General features: G+C 40.5%; 1 protein-coding gene across 1 annotated transcript; it reads right to left on the bottom strand.

Annotated features, from left to right (window-relative positions):
• Window positions 1-15,627: 15,627 nt before the first annotated feature.
• Window positions 15,628-22,443, bottom strand: tmx1 (thioredoxin-related transmembrane protein 1). Its single transcript, XM_026151529.2, has 8 exons — window positions 22,198-22,443; window positions 21,749-21,864; window positions 21,444-21,489; window positions 19,976-20,104; window positions 17,863-17,908; window positions 16,555-16,656; window positions 16,360-16,426; window positions 15,628-16,267 (listed from the first exon to the last, which is right to left on the bottom strand). Exons 1-8 carry the CDS (start codon window positions 22,359-22,361, stop codon window positions 16,035-16,037), a joined length of 903 nt encoding a protein of 300 aa, XP_026007314.2. The 5' UTR covers window positions 22,362-22,443; the 3' UTR covers window positions 15,628-16,034.
• Window positions 22,444-26,268: the final 3,825 nt, after the last annotated feature.

Raw genomic sequence — 26,268 nt, 5'->3', positions numbered from 1 at the left:
CCTCAGGCCCTCCAAGGTTTGGAGGCCTATCTCCGCCCACCACTTCCCCTGCCAGTGGCGGACTCCCTCAGGTGTCGGTGCGTTGGTGGTTCTTTGTGTCTGGGGGTGGGCGTCCAGGTACACACCGGCTCACTCCTTGGCGGCCGCTTATCGGGGCCTGGAGCCTGGGGCTCGCTTGGGCCCCTTCGGAGGTGGGGTGCCCCCGGCCTCTCGGCCTGGGGCTCGGTCACTCAGGCACAGCTGGGGGCCGGCGGAGCTCACGGGCGCGTCACTGCAACTCCCCCTGGCTTCTGCTCCGCGGCTGCTGAGTGAACCCTCATCTGGGACTCTCCTCAGCTCTTACTGGAACAGTGGCGTGGCTGCCCCTCTGTTGGTCTTCCATGGTCTCTTGTGTTCTGGGGGCCTCTGGATGTCTGGAGTTTTGATCTCCTCCATACCCGCTTCACACCCCGGAGGACGGGGCTGTGGCCCCCCCACACTCCCTAGCAGATCGTTACATGGAGAAACCTTTGGAATACAAGCGCGCTGATCCACACAGGTATGCACACGGGTGTTCACTGCTCGTAGACCCAAATTACACCTTTCTTGGCTGCTACTTCGAAGCACATCTGTCCTGCGTGCTGCACAACAACATTGAATATTTAGTATTTACTGCTGTTTACACTTAGCTAGATTAATGCGATGGTGTTGTGTTTAGTATGTTGCTTTGTTTTTTTTTTTGCTTGTTTTCTATTCTTCTCTCAACAGGTGATCCAGGAGATTTTTATTTTTTTTTCTCCCCCCCTTTCTCACTGTCCCTCTCCCCTTCTGTTTTTCCTTTCCTTCCTCTTTCTTTCTCCCCTTCCTATCCCTCACTCATGTCTGTCCCGTCTGTAACATCTGAAAATAAAATATAATAAATAATAAAAACAAAGATCGACCAAATGGACCAATACGGCAATGCCACGATGATCCATTTGGCAAAGTAAATCCATTGGGTATCCTTGTTGGTCTTCAGACAACAATTCTGATGGCTAAAGAACCAAATGGGACAGGCAAAAAAAAAAGAAAAAAAAAGAAATGGTGGCCTGGCTCACAGCGTGGGTTATTATGGAATATCAAAATGCACACAACATAACAAGAAAGAAAGAAATGCACTATTTGATGATACGTACATGAAAATTGCTCCAGCTAGCTGACTTTTGTTGTACCGCAGCGCGATCAGAGCACAAAAAAACACATTAAACCACTAAATATGTAAAGTTAAAAATTGGTTGAGTTCACATGCACACAACCCTGGAGTTGTTTATATGTAACATTTAAAAATGATACTAGGGTGTGAGTCATTGCCATCTAGGTATCATTTATATAAAAGTGAGGTACGTGTCACTACATCCACATCCAGTGACGAGCTTTGTATGTGATCATTGAAGTCGAAGTATCCAAAGTAGCAGGCTAAGCAAAGTACCCCAGGTGTCCCACTCCTTAACTGCTTTCCCCAGGTCCTCTGGGAAGGATCTGAAATGATCAAAGTCCAGGAAAGAGATTAAATTTACCCCATCCCCCTCCTCCATGTTAGCTCATAATCCCTCCCTAAGGAGTTGTTCAGGTGGCCTGCTGTTCAGATCCCCAAATCTTGTTATTCTTTCACATGTACCTTCACATATTATTAGAAGGAGTCATTATCTATCATGCGTTTGTCTATCTATGCTGCAGGGACATTTCTCAGCTCACTGTGTATAGCACCCTGTAGTGTTAAAATTAATCATATGGCTGCACAGAGACTTACCTACAATTTCCAGTATTGTGTTACATTGTAACCCACTATTGCTGCTATTGGCTCTGTATCTCCTGTGAATCTCCTACATGTTCTAGCATACTGGATGACAAGTAAAAAAGACTTAAAATGGCCATATGATGAGTGGACGGTAATAAACACAGACTTTGTGCAGCAGCAGTTGGAGAAGTGAGTATTTCTAATTCCCCCCTGCTCAAATGGCTTTGGGACTTTGTGTATTTATTACCTCTTTTTACATATTTGTGCCCATTCAAGTAAATGAGCTTGGTGCGGAGGAGCACAGGCAGTGCAAGAGAACGAAACTGCTGGTTTTGGTCTTTAAATAAAATTAGCTGACCAGAAGGGAAAACCTCCTTCTGTTAATTATCTGACCTGAGATCTGCTGACAGTGCTATTGTAAATAATCACAGTGAAGACACTAGGGATGGAAGAAGAAACAAACCTGAGCATAACGTTAGTTCAGACAGGCCATAAAGTGAAGTTGATCTCAGTGCCAGCTCAGTCAGTTTCAATTAGGTCCTGTTATTGATTTATATGACAGAGTCCAGCTCCTCTAAATGCACCTTAAAAATGTCAGCAAGGTAATTTGTTGAGGTAAATGAGGCCAGTCTTCGGCTGATTCACCTTCTCACATCCTGCTGTCCGTTTAAGCCTCACACCTGCAGGCTGCTTTGCAACCCATCTTTACCCTGGCTCCTATTTTAATGCTGCATTTATCAAAATCTTTTGCCACTGATGTTTTGTCTGTTTAGACTCTTGTTGCTGCTCTCCATGCCACATTGCACAGTGGGGAGGTGTGCTTCAACAGCCTTTCCAGCGATTTCCACATGAGTGATGAGGGGCAGTGATGGCCCTGAACATATTTATTATTACAGATGGAAACGACAATCTTTTTTGAATAGAGTGAGCTGTTTTCCAGTGCAACATGATATGGTTCTCAAATATTGTATAGACTCACGTGAGCCCTTCTATTATTCCTGAGCCTTCCTCTTAAAATACATGTTGACAAACACCAGAGCCCTGCAATTTAAAGGCCTATGCCTCTTTGACAACGTGACTGCTGCACACAATGTTCAGCAATTGTTCCTCTGTAAAATAAGCTATGTAATTACTTCTTGGTGATCAAGGCATCTTCTCTCTGACCGGCTTTTAGGATGGTACAGAAATAGTCCATCTCTCCTCCCCACTGTTGCGGCCCTGCAGAGAAACAACAGTCATTGTTGTGCTTTGAGGCTCTGCACTTCTTTTTAAGGCCATCAAATTGTTCAGCAGTAACAAAAATGGCTTTGGCTTTGTATGCTTCTGGGAAAGATTTAATGACACAATCAACATGCAATTTTGAAGTGCATGTTTTAGCTTTCATTTAAAGGGTTGAGGAAAAATACTGAATTAATAACTGAGGAATCGGAGACATTTTTATACACAGTCCCCTAAGCGGTGTCATCAGAATCAGAATAGAATACTTCATTAATGCCAGGGAGGAACTCTTTTGTTACAGATGCTCACTTAAACTATAAATATGTGATCCACATGAAATGAAAATGAAGACTATGTACAGTATAGACAAGAAATTACACGTGAAAATAGTCCAAGTGTCTTAAAGGAGAGTTATAAAGTTTGATGGCCACAGGCAGGAATGGCCTCCTGTGGTATTCGGTGCTGTAACATGGTCGAAGTTTATTGAGTCTGTTGTTATCTGATACTGTCAGTTTTCTGCCCCAGCACACCATAGCATCGAGGATGGTCCTGAGCACCACACACTCATAAAACACCCCGAGCATCATCCACCAGATGTTGAAGGACCTCAGTCAGGTTCCTGTGTTTTTATTACAGTCCAGTTTATTGTCAGTATGCACACTAAGGTATTTATAATCCTCTGATACCACACAGACCCCGTGGATGGGAACAGGAGTCACTGTTGTTGCTGTCCTTCTCGTGTCCACAAACGGTTGCTTAGTCTTTGCCAAATGAAGCTGTAGATGGTTTTGCTCGCACCGCGTAACAAAGTTGTCCTGTACTCTTCCTCGTCACCATGTAATTGCACAGCACAGTGGTCATAGACACACATAGACACATATGTTAGCTTAACTGGGGATTCTAGCGGACTTAAAATAGATAAAAGTGCACAGAATAGAGAACTGTGAATAAAAATAAACATAACCATAAATAAATTTTGCATACTAACACTGTGAGAATCCTGCAAGCAATGACTCCAAAACCTGGAATTCATGGTTATAGACATCACCAGACAATGAAGTTTCCCCCATTTGTGCCAGGCTGTCATTAGTTTGTATTGTTTGTTGGTCTTTTAGTTTTATCTTCAGCAAGGGAAATGCATGATTAACTGAGCTTGAGATCAGGTGATTGACTCGACCACTGAGGAAAAATTCATGCTGCTGTTTTAGTCTGTACTCAGCCACACCCTAAATTCCACTGCCATCAGAAACCATACATGGTCTGATGAATTATGCTTCCTATGTTGTGTTTAACAGATTGCTCCCTGTTTTTTCTTCAGAAAATGCCCAACTGTTGATTTGTCCACTCATAACTCTTATGTAGTTAACTCTCTGATGGGCATGTTTTTGTTTTTGCAGCCTAAGATGACGCATGTGCACGCACTCCTTGCTTCAAACTCTGTATGTAAGCTGTTGCAGTCAATGAACTAATGCATCTGTGTGATAAATCTACAGGGCCTCTGTAAACGAATTCAGTACGTTCCATTTAGATTGGTATTCATGTACATGTGCGTTTCTAGCTATTTTGTTACCTAGTGTTCACCTGCTCCTCATCAGAAGTTTGTAATATTTTAAAAGAAATGATGGTTTGCTTTAAGTCAGACATTTTCTACATTAATGTAATTGTCAGATGCATATCTGTTTTGTCTCAACATGTGCGATCTGGCTTTAGATGTCTTAGTAATCTAATACAGTTCATATCCCCCACAATGTTTGGATGTGCTTTTTTGTTGGTTTGCAGCTAACATGTTGCAAATGTATTCAGGTCTCATCCAACTGTAGCCATCACAAGGGCCTTTTGTTAAAAACGATCACTTTAATACATGTGTAAATGGTTTCCTTGTTAAAGGTGAAGTAAGTTCTCAAGCTACAGGATTGTGTTGCTGTGAGCCCACATCTAACAGTGCTGCCATAGCACCAAGCATCAACAGCTCCCTGGTTATGTAACCGCATTGTAAAGTGAGTATGCTGCCCGAGTCAGGATACGCTCTCTCACTGGTGCTCATAACAAATAACACATATCCATATTCTGACATTTCGTTTCTGCAGTGAAACTCAGTTTGTTGTGATTTCCATACTGTTGCCTGCCTCACACAGCCTTAAACAGACAAGCTTCATCCAAGGAGAAATATATTAACCCTGACCTACAGCAGAGACTTAACCTTGACAGAGACATGCCAGGTTTATTGCTCCCGGCTCTGACCCGGCTCTTATCTGGCTCTTTTTTGTGAGCTGCTTTTCTTCAACAGCCTCAGATATGAGCTTTTATAAGCCAGATGAGCAGCTTCTGTTGAAGCACTCAACTTCAAACCGAGCGATGTCAGCCTCTAAATCAGAGTGTAGAACAACCAGAGATCTGAGAGGACCACCAGCAAATAAAGATAACCAATCCCTTTCACTTATGTGCATTCTTCTAACCTACTTTAACTTGAACTTGAACCTATAAAAAATGGAAAATACTGTATTTTATATCCCACAATTAAAACAAAAAATCTTGAATTAATATTTTACAACCAAATTATATCATTGCACTAATATTTATTTCAGAGATATAAAACAATCGTAATGCTCTCTTCTTCATAATGAGTCCTGTTATTATGGAGAAAATTGTGGCATAGTGTCCTCACACTATGATTACTGCATTTAAACTACAGTAGTGGTTCATTTACATGTACTTTAGTGTTTTTTGGTTTTACTGTATACTTTTACTTCACTATACACTCACTGGTCACTTTATTAATACTAGTAAAGTAAATAAAGCAAAAGTTTAGTGATATAGTGCCAGCTGCGGACTTGTAGTTTTTTTCATGTTTTTATTATTTTGTTGCGATATTTATCTTGAAAGGAAATCTCAGGCTCAGTGGAGAGAGACCCAGAGTCTGGGGCCCAGTGGTGCAAAAGCTCTGTGTACGCTTCACAGCCAGCAGGCCCTGATTACATGACCTCAGGGAGCTGCTGGAGAGGTATGGAAATAAAACTTCACTGGTGATGTGTGTTGCTGTTTGTCCACACAGAGCTCAAATATTAAAACCCTAAATTGTTAATACTAGTAGTAGGTTGGACTCTCTTTTTCCTTCAGAGCTGCCATCATTCTTTGTGGCATAGATTCAACAAGCTGCTGAAAACACTCCTCAGGAATTTTGCTCCATAATGACATTTCAATCAACTTTCTTCACCATTCTGATGCTCAGTTTGAACTTCAGCAGGTCACCTTGACCATGCCTACATGCCTACATGCCTAAATGCACTGAGATGCATTATGAGAACAGTTTTTAGTTAATACCAACTATTAGCGATTTTTCAGATGCCGATTTAACAAGATACGGGAATATTATATAATGCTCGACATTAGAAATTCCTAACTATTTGACTTGTGACTCAAGTATCTAATTAGGGGATTTCAAATGTCTAGAAATTTTTAGGCATTGCACAAGGCCAGACAAAGCAGAGCTTATCCTTTAAACTTCTTGTCTGGCTCCATTTAAAAACCCATTTGTAGGTGTAATTAAACAGTATTTCACCAAGAGAATTAAAAAAAAGAAAAAGAAAAGTGAAACAGAAGTATTTTTCTTCTTCTTCCCGTGACATTAATTATCTCACGATGCATTGCGAGTCTTAAGCGTGCAAAGGAAACCTTGGTCGTATAAACCTACTACACAGAAATAATTGCACCAATTAATTAAAGAGGGGTTTTCTCGTCATTCTTCACTTTTTAATTTTTCTCCTCGACCTTTCTGGCAGACAAACGATGGTGGAGAATGCACACACACACACACACACACACACACACACACACACACACACACACAAAAACCTTGTGCACTGGGAGAGGGATAGTCAATAGAAAAGACTCAAAAATCTGTCACTTTTGAGCCCTTTTGCCATTGTTCCCCCGCTGTTAAGAGATTTAAGATGTCAAAGAAAACTCGCTCTCTTTTTTTCTCTTCACACAAAGGAATGCGGATTCTAAACACTCTCCCACGCCCAAACCTAAGACCAGATTTCACTCGTTCTTTTGACCCGTGATAATGTTTAAACTGTACTGGAGGGTGTTTTCACGTGTCAGCTCGGGGACTTAAACAATTCAAGAGGACCAGATGTGTGTTTCACATGGGTTGAGGTGCTCCAAAACAAACTATCATATCCATGGGAACAGCCGCACTGCTCGCTGAGTTTGGTTTAAAACTTTGGGACTGGAGTAAACATCGACTTCCTTCTGACTAGAAAATATGCGTCTTAACATCAGCGCAAACTAAAAGACTCATGAAGCAGTGCATCAACAGCACCCCTGAGATAAACATTTGCACAAGATTATTTTGCAAGACATACGAGAAAATGCATTGGCATTGTACCCCGCCTTTCGCCCTATGACAGCTGGGATAGGCTCCAGCGCCCCCCGCGACCCTGAACAGGATAAGCGGACGCGAATGGATGGATACGAGAAAATGCTTATAACATTAGATCGTGATTAAACAGCTGTGTAAAACGATGTCACATTGAAACTAATGACTTGATTTAGAGATTTAGAGAGTCACATCTCATGGTTTTGCAGTCCAAGACTATATTTTACCACATTATGAGCGTCAACATGCACATAATGTTCTTTTTGAGCAATTTTCTCTCTGACAGAGAAGAGCCAGATATTTCTCTCAGGTGCAAGCAAAGTGACAACAACCACACCCCTAGTATTAAGAGCCAGTATGTCAGTGTAGTGTTTACAGGTTCGCTATATGCAACCTTTGAGAAGTCTCTGTCATTATAAGTTAAAGAAAGCTGTGACAGTCTTTTATACCTTTATACTTTTGTTCTTGTGGTATTTTTAAATTTAACTCTACTGGTTAGAGGAAAATCCCTTTAAAAGTAGCAGTTTTGTGGAGTTTCCTTCTTGTTTTACTCAGGCTGTGAGCATTTATTATTTCTTTAAATGGACCGTGTGGTGTTTTTTTTCCTTCTCCGCCCCCTCTCCCCTCACCCCTGAAAATCCACTCAGTGTATCCTGTGTTTATACTTTATACCATGTTGCTATTTTAGTGCCCTTGCATTCAGGCAAAGAAACGTGGCAGGGTTTTCTCTCTGGCATAACCGCATTGGTTTCCTGAAAATGTACCTGCTGTAGACTGAATGGGAGACACAACAACAAACCATTGTGTTTCATTTTTATTTTTGTTTTAGCCTCCGTGTAATTATCTGGTCTGGAGGGAAGTGACAGAGCTCCTAGATGTAAATATGGGTGGATACAGAGGAGGGTGTTTGTGGAAGGAAAGAAAAGATTTTGGTCAACTGTAATTACAGTGGAGACGCAATTAGCCACTAAACAGACAGACTTTGTCATGAATGTGTAACGACACAATGAACATATTGAGTCTGAGCTGGACAAAGACCCTGCTACTGCTACAAGTAGTAATATCGTGAGCACGCGCCAGCCTAAAACCTTCCGAGAAAACTCAGAAACATGGAAAGTAGCTTTTTATCCTTAATTCGCCCCCTAAAAAGTAAAGAAATGTAAAGTAAATGGTTATTAAATGATAATTTAAGATTAAAAAAAAGGTGTCTTGAAGAGGTGCTAACAGTTTAGGTACAGCACTGCTAACATGTTTAAAGGTTTTTTCCATCCTGACATTTTTTCCAATTTACCACCTATTACATGGTGGTAGTTGAGATTAGTCAGTCAGGACCACAAACATGTCCAAAACCATTACTGTGTGTTGATATCCTCATTTTCCACTGATTTACACTCACAAAATTCAATCGTGTCTGCCCAAATGTTCCGGTGACGCGTCTTTCTCCCTTTACATGGGATCATCTGCCTCCATCTCCCCCTGTCCTCCTGTGTCACACCAACCCTCTGCATGTCCTCCTTCATCACATCTATAAAGCTCCTCTGCGATCTTCCTCTTTTCCTCCTGCCTGGCAGCTCCATATTCAACATCCTTTATCTAGTACGTGCACTATGCCCCCTCTGCACATATTCAAACCATCTCAGCCTCGACTCTTTAACGTTGTCACCAAACTGCTCAAGCTAATGTGCTCATTTCTAGGTTTGTCCGTCCTGCTCATTCCCAGTGAAATAAACTCACAACCTTCACAACCTCTGCTCCTTACATCTCCAGCAAACAAGAAGGGGCTCAGAGCCGATCCCTGATGTAATCCCAGCCACACCTTAAACCCATCTGTCACTCCTACCGCAGGTCTCACTGTCCTCATACATGTCCTACACCACCCTCACATACTTCTCTGCCGCTCCTAACGTTCATGCAATACCACAATATCTGTTTCTGCTTTCTCTAGAGCCACAAAGTCACATTGTAGCTCCTTCTGTGCTCCTCTATACCTTCACATCAGTTAGTCTGGCTTCAACAAATCTCTCCCATAGTTTCATGTTATGACTGATCAGACAAACCAAGTTAAAAAAAAAAAAAAAAAGGATTTGGGTGGCAATGCCAAAAAAAAAAAAGCAATGAATGCAAAGTCCAAAGCCATCAAATGGCAGGGCTGCAGGTGAATTTGTGATCAGGCTCAGGTGGGAATGAAACACAGGTGAGACAAATGATGGTGAAGCAGGGTAAGACAAAGAAATGCAAACAATAATAATAATGCATTAAAAAAACAAATAAAACAGAAACATGAGCACATACACATACTTAATTTTCAGCTAGATTCACAGATTTTCTCAGTAGCCACACAAGCATATTCTAATTTTCTTTCTTTGAATGATCTGATAAATTTTGTGGGTTTTCAGCACCACTGTGAAGAAAATTATCCTCATCTTAAACTGCTTTTTGAGGGTTTTGAAGTCTAAAGAAACAAAAACATGTCCAATCTCAGTGACCCAATACTCGGATGATCTTAAATTTTTCCTATTATAACAAAGAGATCTCAGTCTTTTTATCTTCCTTATGTGTGGTAATGGTCCAACCACATGGAGGGTACTGAGGGGACAAAGCTCACAGAACAAGCGCTGCCTTGTTGGACACTCACACTCTTACCTCGCTGGCATCCAGTAGACCAGAGGGACCGGCAAGATCATATAACACTGTCCTGCTTTTCTCATGGATTTTTGTGGTCTGAGCCAAAACCTCTTCTGTCCACTAGGATTTATTTATTTATGTTCAAACCAAAAAAATTCTTATGCCTCTTTCCGCATGCTGGATAAGTGACTTTTCATTTATTCTATGATAAGACGTTTAAGAGTTAGAGGAGTACAGACACTTTGTAGATTACCGTTATTATTGTGAGAGAAATTATAGCTGAAAAAATGGAAATGGAACTGATTCATAGAGTGAATTATATGAATTATGGAATTGGGCTACGGGGGTGTGGGAAACAAGATTTTGAAAGTTTCTGTTTGTGGTTGTCTGCAAAAGGTGTGTCAGGTTAAAACCTGCACATCCATTCAGTGAGAGGTAAAAAATTAGCCAGACAGACTTTCATTTCCCTTCCACAGACACAAGTTAAAGTACATATACTCTGAGACTGTACTTTAACAGTTTTAATTTATTATTCTCTTCAACAACATCTATCTAAAAGCTACTGGTTGCTTATCTAAAGCTAACTATGCTGGGATTTATGGGAAGTACGCATGTATCCATAGACAGATGACTGAACAGGCCAGAGGGCTCAAAGAGTCAAATTCCCACTATTCATCTGCAAAACATTAAGCAAAAACAACAAACATAAGACTGGAAACAAATGCAGGAGGCTCACAGAGAGAACCAAACCCAATGCAAATTGTAAATCTGAAGGAACATTTCTACCAAAGCAGAGCAGTTCTGCTCAGCTGTTCTGTGTTTTCACATTAAAAAAGAGGCTTGAAGCCCTGATTCTCTTTGGGAACCTCAAAATAGTAAGACCTTGTGTCTGCAGAGGCATCAGTAGATGTGCTTTATTAAAAAAAAAAGGGGAGGGAAAAGAAATTGTAATATCCATAAACGCCTCATGTAGCTCCACTTAGGAAAATATTAAGATATGAAAGAATTCAAATTATTTTTAAATATAAATAGAATGAGACAAAGTTAGAGAGGTACAGACAGAAGTGTGACAGAAGAGGATGATCCACTAGTCTGCCTGAAACTGCCATCTTACTTTGTTTTCTGGTGGCGAAAAAAGTAAAAGAGTTTCAAATCAACCACAAAGAGCTCCAAATCAAGCATAATGAGACAGAAACCAACTACAAAAAGACATAAAAATGAAGGCTTCTTTGCAAGAGGCCTTTCATATGACTAGAGCCAGGGGCAACTTGTTTCTTAACTGCTATAATACGATGGTTGACATGGTAATAAAGGCTTAATTAAACCTTGCATATTACCTATTAGTAATATTATAACACATAACACTTTAGTGCATATTTGTCTGGATTTAAGAAGCTAGAAACTTCTTTCACCTAAGACCTATAGCTGAAAGCCTCACTGTGAGCTTCTCTCTAATGAGCTCTAAATAAACCAGCAATTTTTCATCTGCACTGATGATTCACACCCACCACAATGGCAACACAGCAGACTGAACTCCTTGGCATACACTTCCCCCCTTTGTTTCTCCAATGTAGAGAAGTCAGTGTTTCACCAAAGTCTACAGGATTCTCTTAACAGGGATCATCAAAGTCTGGAGAACTAATAAACCCAGCCAGCCTGAAAAGAAGAATGAAAGAGCCTCTGTAGAAATGTCACAGTACAACATAGTGTTATCATACAGAATCCAGCTCTCCTGCTGCAGACATGGCACTTCAGAAGAACACTGCTGGTAAAGTTAAAGCAAGGACAATAGCAAACTATATGGACCAAAGCAAGTTAAATGAACAAGAACAGAAACTACTAAACTGCCATCTGTCTTTGCTTTAGGATGCAGAACAGTACCCCGTTCAGCTTAAAGGGAATCTGCGTATGTGCCCGATAAATCAAACCCAGTATGGCAGCTTCAGTTGAGTGTGCATTCAGCTTTTATCAAGCATCTGCTCTGTGTTCTTCATGTGCAGGATGACCCCGCTGCACTGAAGCGCCCGAGGGGGCGTGTAGCAGGCTGGTACAGTACATCAGGGGAATCCCATCAAACACCTTTCCTCTTTCATTCTCCTTCCAAGAAACATACTACTGCTAAACAGAGCGTGTGCACAAGGGTACTCAAGCTGAAATCACAGCTCTGATGAGAGATACAATACAGGAGTTGTCACTCAAGATAGGAAATGGGAAGCCTCAGGAGAATAAATTAGAGAAAATGTCAGCTGCAGCTTTTACATTCAGAATACCACACTTTTACATTCCTGTCACAATGTCCTGAGGTGCACATTTGTCTGACATAATGCTTACTAGTAGCTCCTGAGGTCAATGTTGGCTTTGAAAATAACTCAAAATGTGTGTGAGAGTGTCACCTGCTGGCAGACTTTGGCGCTTAATATAAAATATGTTCATTTAAAGTTTTTATATTTAGATTTTAAGATGGTTTAACTGGAGTTCACGTTCACTCATTTATTACATTTATTTGGCAGTTACCTGTTACCTTTTCATCCAGGTTTAAGCTGTGATCACTTTTTCATGTATACAAGAATATAGTATATATTGGTGGGGTTAGGTGAATTAGTGATTCTAAATTGGCCTTAGGTGAGACGGTGAGTGTGATGGTTGTCTGTCTCTCTGTGTTATCCCTGCATCAGATTGGTGACGTGTCCACAGTGTACGCGCCCTTCATGCTATGGTAGCTGGGATCGTCTCCAGACCACACATGGACCCCTGATAAGGAGAAGGAGAAGAGGGTGGATGGATGGAGCACATGTGGCAGACCTTTGGTTTTCATGTCTCTTAATCAACTTGTCTTGTGATCCTTTATGTGGAGAAGCTGCTGCACAACACTAAGAAGAAGATAAAACTCTCTCCAGAGTGAGTACAGTAATCAAATTCAGCTACACACTGATGCATTTCCTTAAACAATGATACATCATCTACATTTATAGCACCTTTTAAACTTTTCCTCATTCAGCCTTTTACACCATGTACTGTATTTAAGTGGATGTAGCCAATTTAGTCAGTTTAGAAGAAAACCACCCAACATCCAGGCACAGTTACTGAACTTCCTTTAATTTTAATGGTCGCCAGAACAAAACAGAATGCATGCAAAACTGCATAAAGTTAAAACAAACAACAACTTAAAAAGCTTAAAGATTTTTACCTACCCCTTGAGTTTTTCTAAAGATTTTAATTCAGGATTATTTGAGTACTGTCTCTGTCTGACTGTATCACTGCTCCCAATCATTATTCTGACTACACACCAGAAGCTGCCATGCTAAGCACTATTCAGCCAGTCACATGGTGGAAACTCATTTAGTTCATTTAGGAGTGTAGATATGGTCGAGATGACCTGTTCAAACCAAGCATTAAAGTGGGAAAGAAAGTTGTTTTAGGTGACTATGGGAATGGGTGTGTGAGACAAGCTGAGCATTTCAGAAACTGCTGATATCCTGAGATTTTTCCACACAACCATCTCAACAGTTTACAGACAATGATCTGAGAAAGAGAAAATATCCGCAGAGTGGCAGCTGTCTTTTTGTTGTTGTTGCTAGAGTGCAGAGAATAGTCAAATTCCTTTAAGCTGATAGAAAAGTAAGGCTCCATCCTGCTGCTGGTGGTGTAATGGTGTAGGAGATATCTTCTTGACATACTTTGAGCCCCTTATCACAAACTGAGCATCACTGTTAAACACTGAAGGCCCCCTCAAGCTCGTTGCTTACCATCTACATCCTGATAGTAAGACTTCCTGATGGCTGCTTTCAGCAGGATATCACACCATGTCTCAAAGCTCAAATCATTTCAAACTGGTTTCATGCCTGTGACAGTTAATCTAGTAGAGACCTTTGGGATGTGGTGGAACAGGAGATTTCAATCATGGCTGTCAAATCTGCAGAAACTCTGTGACACCATGAAGTCAACATCGATCAAAATCTCTGAGGAATGTTTCCAGCACCTCCGTAAATCATCTGAAGTTCTGATGCAAAATTGGTCCATCTGGTAATAACATAGTAATAAAGTGTCCAGTGAGTCTTAATCACCCAAGTAACTCTTTACCAAATTTTTTATTTCTTCAAATATTGTCAAATCTACCACTTGACAATTTTCTCGCTTCACCTGCTTAATATCCTTTTTGCATCTTTGTCAAACTGTATATTTTACAGAATAATATCACGCAAAAGCAAAACAACAGCTAAAAGTTAATGTTTTTTAGAGTTAACCCTTTATTTAAAGAAACAATCAAGCATCACAGGTGACTCACTGTAAAGTGAGAATGCTACAAGTCATATGTACAACCAGTTTCATCCATCACCTAAATGATCAATTGGCTTTTTCAGGAATAAAAATCAGCATAGAAAAAAAAAATCTAAATAAATGCAAGTCATTACAAGCCCCTTCAGAACGAAAACGTGTAACAAAACACTGGTCGTGTACTGGGTCTGTAGTTCGGTTAAAAGGAGGAAAAGTATACAGGAGTTAATGTTCTTTGAGTGCCATCGTTCATAAAGTGTTAATGAGACGTCAGCGCACGATGTGTGTCACTCATGCATATAAAAGAAGCTCAGGTGTTTGACATTTTTACAAGTGATGTTGGTGAGGGGAAAAAAAAAAGAAAACACGTCAGTTTTATTATTGCTCCTCAAAGCGGAGCAGCATTAGTACAGATATGCCACACATCGCTCTGGATAGAGGAATTTACCAAGTCTTCATATTGTTCGTCTTCTTAATCGCACCTACACGGCGTTGCAGACCTGGCCTCGCAAAGGGTTTTGTTTGTTTTTTAATCAAATATCTTTTCATAGTCAAAGAAGCACAAGTAAAAATATTAGAAACAGATAATAAATCAGACATAACATTAATAGCTTTAGGATAACTTATGGGGAAACTAAAGAATCTACTGAAAAACATTCTCCACGTCTTTAATTTAAACTCAATATCACATCTGTGCAAGATGGCCTAGTACTTTGCTGAACAACAGAAACACAGCCTAGTCAAAGTGAAAGAGTGATGTGATCGTCGCTCTTTCTATAGCATAGATGCTATTCGAAGGGTTCCTGCCCCACATGTACCTGTGTCAAGAGGATGTCTGTAATACGGCCTGGGCTGTGTTAACTGTTCAAACTAGTATTCTAAATAGGGTCACAAATACAAGTGTAGCCACATTTGCATTTGATATACTTAAAATATTTACCACAAAGCTTGTGGCTGAGTTTAAATTAACTTCACATGAATAAAAGAGAAAACGAGCATCACTGTTTGCCGCACTCAAACCCAAGTCTAAACCATAGCTGTAACACGACGGCTAATACAAACGTAAAGATTCCTACAGTTGCTTCAATTTAAAAGCCTCCATTTGGTAAGAAGGAGGCTTTTATAGTGAAACAGCCACAGAAAAGTCAATGTGGGAAAATATCAAATCACTCCTTTTTTTTTTTTTTTTTAAATCTGCAACAAGCAAACTGAAAAACTAACATTTTAGACGTCCTTCGCCACGTTCTCGCCATCAGACACAGAAAGTGGAAAGGTGTGTGAACATTAGGGTTCAAGTTGCAGATGAAATCAAATTAAATGAAGTTACCTGTCCACATAGATAACCTACAACCCTGTTATAATAATTCAGAGATTAAAAATATAACACATTTATTTAAAAAACAATGCATAGCATAAACATCGTTGCAAAAATCCAGCCGCACTGCACGCCATACCTAAACCTCAGCCAGACCGTTTGTTTCAGAAACAGGTGTCTGGAGCGCTGCTTTTCTTTTTCCAGGTGGAGTCTGCTGCTTAGGCTTAGAGAGAGAGCAGAGGCGAAAGTCTAAAGCTCTCCTTTAAAAAAATGGGGGAGGGAGAAAAAGAAAAGAAGTGAGGCATTTTTAGGATCTTGGGGGTGAGGAACAGGACCAACGGGAAGATTTTGGACTCTGCTCTAAAAGAAACAAACAAACAAAAAAAAACACTGCTGCTCAGGAACTTGGCTCCTTCAACTCTGCTGTCTCAACGGTACTCGTGTCAAGAGGAGGCTCTCTCTCTCTAAGTGTCCTCTTCCTCTTCCTCGCCCCGGTTGCCCACCACCCGCTTCCTCAGGGCGTCGTCAGGGAAAGCCTGCCCCCTGGGTTCAGGGCGGCCCTCGGGAGATCCTCTCCGTTTTCTCCAGACCTCGTCGTGGTCCTCTTCTTCCTCCTCCTCGTCATCTTCCTCGCCATCAGCCTCAATGGCATCCTCTTGTTGCTGGATTAATCTCGCCTGATCCATAGTCTGTTTCTCTGCACAGCAGCATTTGGAGCAACAGTCAGTATCTTACTGTATATAACATAAATGTGAATTAGTATTTAGTCTAATCTATTACAAAACTCACTTGGGTAGTAATCGTGAGAAGAGAATCTTCTTGAGGGGAAAACGAAATCTGCAATGAACACCAGTAACTGCAACAGACAAGACAGGATTAACCGTTAAACCACTGGGAATGTGTGCATTTGTGATGAACGATGTAAGAGCTTCAAAACAGAATCATTTCGGTTTCATAATGACAAAGCGCGGCAAAATTACTCACCAGACCCAACGCCAGGCCAGAAAACAGAGTGGCCAAGCCAAAGATAACATATGATCCCCAAACGGGAATCCCCAGCTTCTCCGTCATGTAGTTATGACAACGCTGGAAATCACAAGAGACGAGATATTTCAACCCACATCAACAAAGCATCCCAATTCAATTATTCTTTAGATCTTTTTTAACCCGTGCTTTTGTTTATATGTAGCTAAAATTCATATCATCAATAGAAGGGTCCAGTGAACATCTGGCGCCACCTTCAGGCCACACGCTGAACTGATTATACAGGTACAGCAGGGTAGAGCGCCAAAGATTTGAAAGTTGAATCTATAGTTTTTATAGCTTATATATACAATTTAGTTCTTGTTTTAACAGCTACAGTTCTGTGCAAAAGTCTTAAACCTCCCCTAATTTCTTTATACCGTATTTGGAAAATGGGAAAAGGGTGCAGAGATTTATTGAACATAGATGGAAATACAGAATAAGAGACAAAAAGTGAGCTTCTTATAAGCTTAAGAGTTAATTTTTGGTATGACCACAGCCTTAATGCTGGGAAGCCTTAGGGAAGCCTTTTCTATGATTTCTTTAAGCAGTCTTCAGGAATAGAAGCTCTTCTTTGACTGCTTTTTGTTCAATATGCAGCCAAATGCAGTCAATGCCAAAAGAAAAACTTTGTAAGACCTTCAGACAGTCTGGAGGACGATTGCTCAAGACTGTTAAAAAATATTCACAAGAAAGCGGGACTCCTTGGAAACAAATGTAAAGAAATGAGGGGCAGCTGAAGACTATTGCACAGTTGTATCACAGCTGAACTGAATTAGATTCGGGAATATTCATCAGCAGCTTAACAGTAAGATATCACGACACTTAAACTGTCATTTAAAACAAAGCTGCCAACGGAGATACTCAAAATATATTTGAAACATCAAGTATGTGGTAGAGTTTACTTGTGTCCTGGTGCGTTTATCAATGTGTAAAGCCATTCTTAAGCCATCTGTCATAACCCCATGCAACTGATGTATGTCTTAACTCTGCATCCTAATTCAATTAAGCTGGGCAAGGCTTCCCTCAAAATTTCCTGTTTCCACCTATCTGAGTAATGTTTGATTACTCAATTCTCTGTAAGGTCCACTTACATTTGTTTTTCATCCAGTGTGCCAGCTCCGTAAAACTGGATTAGAAGTTTACAATTTGCACATGAAAGCAAGTCTAATTTCAACATGTAATTTCACTTTAGGCGTGACATGCACACAAAATAAATGCTTAATATGCATAATAACCTACAGCACTGAGAGAGAAATCCTCACTTACCCGGATAAACATGGAGAGCTTGAACAAAGCAGACATCGAATTCATTCTGTCAACAGAGGAGGGGAGGACAGCGTGTAATATAACACTGTTTCAATCTCTCACGTCACTACAAAGCCAAGACAAAAATAACAGGAGCGGCACAGGAGGGTGTGCATTTGTGTCTCACTTAAAAGCATCATGAAGAAAAGAGTAAACACTTCAAGTGATTTTCTGCTTTTTCAAAGGACAACAGTGACTCATTATTATTAAACTAAATGATAAATGGAGAATGAATCATTTCCCATCACAAATTCTACCTTGAACATGAAGCAGGGCTCTAGAGTGCGACCAAATTTTTCAGTGGTGCGACTAAAAAAAAAAAATTTGGTTGCACCTGTGCGACCAACTGTTCGGGTAGCAAAAAAAAAAAAAAAAAATCTGCAACCTTCCCTGTGGTCAACAACAGACACACATTTTGCCCCTATCGTGGACTAAACCAATCAGAGATAGTCAGGGGCGGGACCTCTCTGATTGGCCGTGGTCCAGTTGAAAGTGCAGGTGGAAGTGGGAGGTGAATAAAGCGATATTATTCATTAAATCCTGAATCGACTTTTAAATATAACTGTGTTTTGCCAGAAATGCCAGATTCTCAGATTAAAGCTCACAAAACCATTTCAACAACAACCAAACAGCAAATGAGAGCAGGTACACGGATTCCACACAAAGACGTAAACACAGAGCCGACGCATCAGAATCAACTTTGTCTTTCTCGGCTTTCTCACCCGACGGCCCGTAGACGGACACGCTGTCGGAGCTTAGCGATCCTGATGCGTCCGGTCCGCGCTGTGTTTACGTCTTTTTGCGCTGATTCTGAGCTGCAGGTTTTGTCTCTCCAACCAAAATTCACCGAGCCAGCAGCAAAAGAAGCAGCAAACTGCGCTTCACATTTGATCAATGTCATCATGAATTTTGCTGTTTTGCTTCCACGACTATTAAAAACACACTTCATGCACAGCTAGCTCTCTCTCTCTATCTCTCTCTGTACTTCAAGAACAGTTTCCCGTCTCCAATCTCTGTTTTCTGTATTATTATTACCCACCAGTCTACCGTTGTTTACAGCGCTGTTGGCTGCTGTCTTTTTCTTTTCTTTTTTTCACTTAAATGACTTCGGACAAGAAAGCCTATTTTTTCTGTTGTTCAATACTGAAGAAATTTAAACTTTATATGCAGAACATTGTAGAATATTTTTAAGGTTATCTGCTATAAAAAGCCAGACCAGGAAAATCTCCTTCATGTTTTTCTGTGTTTTATTCTCAGTTACTTTCACACAAAGGCATCTGCTGTGATGTTCACAATTCTGATGAAGTCAGTACTGATAAATGATCAGAATTATAATATTTTTGACTGTCTGAGGCTAAGCTGAATCGAATCGGGACTTTGAAAACCGGAATCGAATGGATTATAGAAATCAGTGATGATACCCAGCCCTAGTGAGCAGCCTAGGCACGACAGAAGTGGATGTAATAATAATAATAATAATGGATTGGATTTATATAGCGTTTTTCTAGGCACCCAAAGCGCTTTACAATACCACTATTCATTCACTCTCACATTCATACACTGGTGGAGGCAAGCTACAGTTGTAGCCACAGCTGCCCTGGGGCAGACTGACAGAAGCGAGGCTGCCATATTGCGCCATCGGCCCCTCTGGCCAACACCAGTAGGCAAGTAGGGTAAAGTGTCTTGCCCAGGGACACAACGACCAGGACAGAGAGCCCAGGGATCGAACCGGCGACCTTCTGGTTACAGATGCGATTCCCAACCCCCTGAGCCACGGTCGCCACGGATGTAGCTGTAATAGGAAAAGAACTATTGCTCTGACACGGTGTCATCAATCTTTGAATGCTGAAAAAGCACAGTGTATCCAGAAAAACACATTATATTATATCAATTATTATAAAATTTGTGTGCGCCTAACTTTTGTGCCGGTACGCCTAACTTTTTGAAGTTAGCCATACCTGTACACCCATGGCAAAAAGTTAGTCTAGAGCCCTGTGAAGGAAAACTAATTTAACTAATAACCCGGGCTGATACAACTCTAGCATTAATAGCATAGAGAATTACTGAAACTCACAAAAAGGAAGACGGTCCAAACCAAGAGGAAACCGGCTCGACTGCTTTCCATTTCTGGTCATGAACGAAGCTGAGGAAGTCATCTTTAGTGCGAGCTCCCTGGTACTTGCGGAAGACGCCGTCCTTAGAGCTGAAACACACAGATTCACACAGATAGGGACCATCTTATCGCCTGATATACTATCAAAAAATGCGTGCATTTAGCAGCTATAGTGGCTTTGAGCCTGAGAGCTGAAGTTGAGCGACAAGCTGCAGGATAAAGTAGTGAAGTGATAAAGATTTGAATTTTCTCCACTAAGCAAATGAAAAATGATTGAATGAAGTATTTTACTGCATCAAGGGAAAGTTAATTTATTTGTGCTTCTGCGTTTTCATGTCATGATTTCTGCATTCTCCTGAACCACAGGTCCAATTATACGCCACTGCCAATTTATGAAGAGATAATGTGTCATTTTATATGATGAATTTATTGTTGATTCCAAACAAACAAACAAACAGAAACGCATAGGTGCTGCTCACCTGTTTGCTGCGGATTTTGTAACTGTTAGAGCTGCAACTGCAATTAGTAATGCTATGGATAGCCATCAGGAGCTGAACTGTAACTCCTTTTTTGTGCTCCTAATATAATAAACCTTCAATTTGAACTGGCAGTGCTTCAGAAGGATAAATTTAGATCTGTTGCTAATAGACAGGAATAGACAGGAATTCAAGAGCTCAGCCTGCACAAATTTGCCAATTCACTACAAACAAACATACACACACCCAGTATATAGCTAGTACTGCACATATAAACTGAAGTGGCACAGCCAGAACAACTAAAGCAGAGCCACTGTTATAATCTGTTTTAGTCAGCCAAATAAACAGTGCAGAGACACGGGTCAATCTTTCAATACTCACTGTGAGCTACAGGAAAATAAACACACTACTAGTTCAGGGGCACCAAAGAAGCCTCAGGTTATTCTTTTTTTTTTTTTTCACTTAAAAATTTGGTCTGTTGCAATCTGAAAACTTTAGCTTCAACTCTGGCAGTTTAGGCTAGGTAATTTTGAAAACTATGTGGCATTTTGACTGTACTGCATTGTTACTGGAAACATGAAGGAAATGTGGAGAAAAAGACAGCAGGTTAGACTTGATCACAGGGTCAGAACTTACTAGTTGTTCCTCATACAAGACTAAATATAAGATTAAGACTGAGAAGGGGCGGCACCTTTCCATCCGAGTCACCAAGACTGTGGAATAGTTTCCTACTGCAGCTACTTTTAGCTGATTCTTTGAACTCTATGGCAAACCAGTTAAAACGTTTTTGTTCCTATCCTATAAATCCTATTTCTGCTACTGTACTTAAGAGTCCCAATGCAAAGTTTTCTGCCGTCCACAGACCAAACCATGATAAAACAACAGCTTGCACAGCTGGGTTAACTCATTTAAAAGAGGAAGTAAATAAAACCACAAAATAACCATGAACTTACTGGTATATAGTAGGAAGTGAAGTGATGATGAATCGCCCGCTCAAACCTTAGAAAGGGGGGAGACAAGTACACCAAGTGACAGACATGTTGAAGTGATCTTCAGCTACAGACCAACATTAGTATTAACACCTTACAAGAGGCTGGAAAAACAATGACTGACTCACTGCAGAGTTGCCATATCATTGCCAAATCTGTAACATCATCCTTTCCAACACAGAGAGGTTTCCTGAACTGACCTGAAAGCTTTGTTTCATGTGTACAAGTCATTGTGTAGTTGGTAAATGGGAGCGGTCATTCAGACCCACCTGGCTGCTCTGTCACATCCACTTTTGCTATGTTGACCCCCATGTCCTCTCCCCAGTCCGCAAACTCCTTCCACGCTGGTTGGAGCTGCTGGCACGCTGGACACCAGGGTGCGTAGCTGATGGAGATCAAGTTTCACAAAGAAAGACGCAAATCAGGAGCACAATTATCACTTTCACCGTGCAGATAACCACTAATCTACGAGTTATTATGAGTCTGTTATTTAGCAAAGTGAACCCCATGCAACTGATGTAAGCTGGTTAGCTAAAAATAGCAGCTGTTAGCAGAGCTGAACAATTTGAATTTGTCCTGACTACATGTCGAAATAAAAGATAACAATTAAATAAAACTAATGACCGTTGCCTTTAGACGGCTGGACTCGTGTTTATGGGAGTTTAAAAATAAATCTAGCTGACTAGTTGTGAGCACCGGACGTTAGCAAGACACTGACAATTCAATCATCCATTCCCCAGTCAGGATCTCCTCCCAGTTAGCATCCGTTACTTCTTTGAGACTGTCCGGTTTGGCCAAAAGTGGCGACGTTGTAAAGCATATTCCCAGCAGTGAAAAGTATATCCATGACGTGTGCTTCGTTTGCAGAAGTAAAGAAAACATGTTTGAGCCTCTGGTGCTCTTGGGTGCTACTGCTGCAGCTAGCTAGCAAACACGCTGTGCCTAACTTCCGCTGTGCGCCTAAACGTCACCGGTCAGCTGACGATTCAAATTATTTTTAATTAATTTTTCTCCAAAATATAGCTGGAACCATACATTTTCAATGTTTATTTTATTTCTTAATATTTATATTTATTTATAAATATTTAAAATGTATATTTATTTATATATTTGAAAATATATTTAATCTGAACAATTTATAACTAGAATAGTTAGTAATACCTGTTTTTATGTTTTTATTTATGTATTTTTGTTTTATTTCATGAATCCTCCTGGCTTTACTTGGCAAATACACTGGATTTTTCTTCATTATTCCTATTGTGTTTTAAAAAATTAGAAGCATTAAAGGGGAGCAGAAATGTGCTTATTTACCTTATATTTTTTCTCATCACCCATGATCTTGTTCTACTTCCTCCAGCTGCTCGTTTTTGGGGTTGGCACAACTCCTCACTGGGGTCCATCTCACCAGCATCCTCTTCTGTCACACCATTCCTCTGGATGTCCTCCTACGTCCATGGACTTCTCTGCGGCCATCCTCTTTTATTCCTGCCTGCACCTCTCTTGTCCACTGACTGTTACTTCTCCACCTTCACTACTTTCACTCCTTTCCATCTTTACTGTTACACCTGTCTCCTTCTCTTTCACATTCATGTATTCTGTGTTGTCTCTGCTGACTTTTATTCCTCTCCAGGCTCTCTTACCCTTGCTCCCTACTCTCACTATAGATCACGTCTGTGAACATCATAGTCCAAGGAGACTTCTGCCTAACTTCATCTGTCAGCCTGTCCATTACCACTCCATACAAGAAGGGCCTCAGAGCCGATCCCACCCCCTTCTTGAACCAGTCTGTCACTCCTATTGCACATCTCAATGCTGTCTTGCTGTTCTCATAAATGCACCAGCCCTCACATGCTTTTCCGCCACTCCTGACTTCCTCATGCAGTATCACAGTTCCTCTTTTGGCATAATGAAGCTTCTGACCTTATAATTCTGCATCAACACTCTCAAAGCAAACATTGCATAATCTCTCCTTTAAAATATTCGTGTTTTGTTGTTAAGTAAACGCCAACTACCAGCAGGTGGTGCTACTGTTTTTACAAAATGGGAAAAAAGAAAGAAACTGTAGCTCTTGTAGTAATGTGGGTTTGGACTTACTGGCTACCTCTTTCTCTGCATTTTTAAAAACATTTTTATTAGCTGTAAACAATAATTTATCAATTATTACTGAAAAATGTATAGATCTCAGTATTACCTAATGATTAAATCCATCCTACTGCCAGACTGGTCGAAAGCACTGCACTAATAAGTACTAATATCTCAGTACTGACTATTGCTAAAGCAATTTGGTACAAATTACATCACAAGAGGCTTTAAAAAAAATGAAAACAAGATATATGACTGTTTCCCCAGACAAAGCTGATTTGACCTGAAGATAAAAGACACCTTCCTGCCTTCAAATTCATAAATGTCTTATTGAAGCCTTTTAGAGAGTTCACATCAAGAGATTAGGCTCTGCATTCAAAACATTCTTGTGTTTGGCTATTTCGTTTAGTGGGTTGTGAGCCAAATACTATTATATGCTTCAAAATGCTCCAGAAAAGACTGCTTGTTCTTTGCAACCACATAAGGCAAATGTTTCCCACCTATAAACAAGTGTATGTGTGTCTGAGCCAGTCCTCTTTCTCTTCATGAGAGGATGTCACTCAGAGTAAACCCCAGAATGAGAGCACTTATTATTGTTGGGAACCTGCAGGCAAATTGCAACAGCTTCTAGTTATCACTGCACCTCACGCTCTAAAAATACCCGCCAGATGACATCCTTTTGTGCCCCTACTATTGTCCCCTTTCTCCAGCCATCGGCGCTGCTCCACTTACAAGGTTTAGGGTTTCTTAGTCTGCAACGGTATTTAGTTTGGTTCACACTCACGTTTAGGTGAATAGTATTTTGAGTCATTTTTTTATTAGACAAACAATCCAGAAAATTGTTGGTTACATTGCAAAGTCAAGCTCTGAGATTTCTTGTGTGTCTCAAGCAACAACAGCACCAGTAATTTTCCTGGATCGTGGATTTATTAAGAACACCGAATGCCAGGCAACCTTGCTGCCAGCCTGTCCCATCGGTCATTTACCAGATTACGAGAAATATACATATTTTCGCCAAACACTGCAATTATATTGCATCAAATAAAATGTTTTTGGAGTTAATGCCTCCACTTAAGGTTAAGCCTGATGGAGCCTTGTTTTTAGCGCTGTTTGTTTTAGTTAAGCAAAATGACTCCAGGTCAGCCATAGCTGCTTTTCCATAGTGCAAAGATGTGCTGTGTTTCCTTATCTGGAGAGTAAAATTCAATTTTATGCATCCATCTGTTGCTCCTGAGCAATTATTTCTGCAAATGGTCTCATCACAATTTTCATAACATGAACAGGACACTTGCAAATATAAACAAAGTAGATTTTTACTCTTTGTATTAAGAATTTATATTGAAACTCAATCCCATCGAGTCTCTCATTAATCCTCTTCTTTAATGTTGTTTTGTTTCCTGTTACCTTCTCTGTCCTTCAGCGTGATTGACAGGGAGGGTACGCGCAAACACTACCTGGTTTGAAAGCTAACAGCTGCAGTAATATATACAGACTACACGCTGATAATAATGTTGGTTGAATTTGAATGTTTGTAAAACTTGAAAACTTTCACACTTTCAAAACTTTGTACATGAGGTAAAATGTGAAATGTAAAAAGGCCAGTAAAATGCACTTTGGCACCCGTTCTGCAGCATCGACAAGTGTAGATATTTGTCTTTTTGGCAGCCATAATTTTCTCCTTCTTTCCTTTTACCTACATGCTCCTGCAGCTCTACTTCTGTGTGGATGTAAAGGGCATCGGTGCTTCGTTTTATGTGCAACTGTGCTGTCACGAAGCTCTCAGACTGTCCACGTGATAGCTAATGGATTTCAGTAATTTCAAGAGTGCGAAGTGGCACAGTGTGGGAGTAAGGAGGAAGAATATCCTCTCAAACCAGCTACGCAACACACATGTGGGACAAGTTTCTTTGGGTTTTCTATGTCGTTCTCAAACTCCATATTCAACTTTGCTTGTTCCACTTAAATATTGTAATTCAATGTTTCAGTTATCTCTAAAGACAAGCTGACTGGTGATGTGTCCTCGTATTGTTTAGTTTTTTCAGCACTCTTCTTTACAGTTAAGCATCAAGTTTTTCACCCACAATTGTGGAGGCATTTTCATTGCATTCAGCGAAAATACCTTTGCTTTTTCTAAGTATTTGTAGCTGCTAACACAACACTCATTAATGTTAGGATTGCTTTGTGTGTATTACAGCATAGGAAGGTCTGGTTAATACAACTTTTTTTTGTTTGGTTCAGTCATTCAGCCTGAAAATATATTATTTTTTGCCAGTTTTCTTTGATAAACCCAAAGACATCGAGTTAATCTGATAGATATTTTTTTCTCTCATTCCCACAGTCCTGGGTTGTATAAGCGGAGGAATGAAGGAAGGAATCATGGATGAATGGATGTTTATTTAAAGCTATCTGAGAACTACCTGGTCCTCGTTATTGCCCTCCCACTCCATCCTCTGTATTAGTATATTTGTTCCCGTGACCCCTCTCTAAGGTGTTCTGTCAGCAAAATCGGAGACAAGGTATTTCCCAGCTGATAGATTAATGGCACTAGACATACTTGGAAGTAGTAAAGCCCACTTTGGCAATTACATCTCAATACCAGCTGGTCCAACATCCCCTTCAACATCTGGAGCCACTGGAGCGCTCCTAATCACCTGTGAGAATTTATATTTTGCCCAATGTCCTCTCATAAATCTTACTCACTGTCACA

This window comes from Astatotilapia calliptera, chromosome 19 (assembly GCF_964374335.1).
Source record: "Astatotilapia calliptera chromosome 19, fAstCal68.1, whole genome shotgun sequence".
In the NCBI taxonomy this organism is placed as follows: domain Eukaryota; kingdom Metazoa; phylum Chordata; class Actinopteri; order Cichliformes; family Cichlidae; genus Astatotilapia; species Astatotilapia calliptera.
Note: the sequence above shows the minus strand (reverse complement) of the source record. Positions and strands in the feature narration are given on the sequence as shown.

Bases quoted from the DNA above. Each gene is read 5' to 3' on its own strand.
- tmx1 (XM_026151529.2), bottom strand. From the start codon at position 22,361: ATGTTTTCTTTACTTCTGCAAACGAAGCACACGTCATGGATATACTTT. The intron at 16,657-17,862 runs GTAAGTGAGGAT...TGTGATTTCCAG, and splicing joins AGCTCTCCATGTTTATCCGG to CGTTGTCATAACTACATGAC. The intron at 16,268-16,359 runs GTGAGTTTTGTA...GCTGCTGTGCAG, and splicing joins TTCTCACGATTACTACCCAA to AGAAACAGACTATGGATCAG.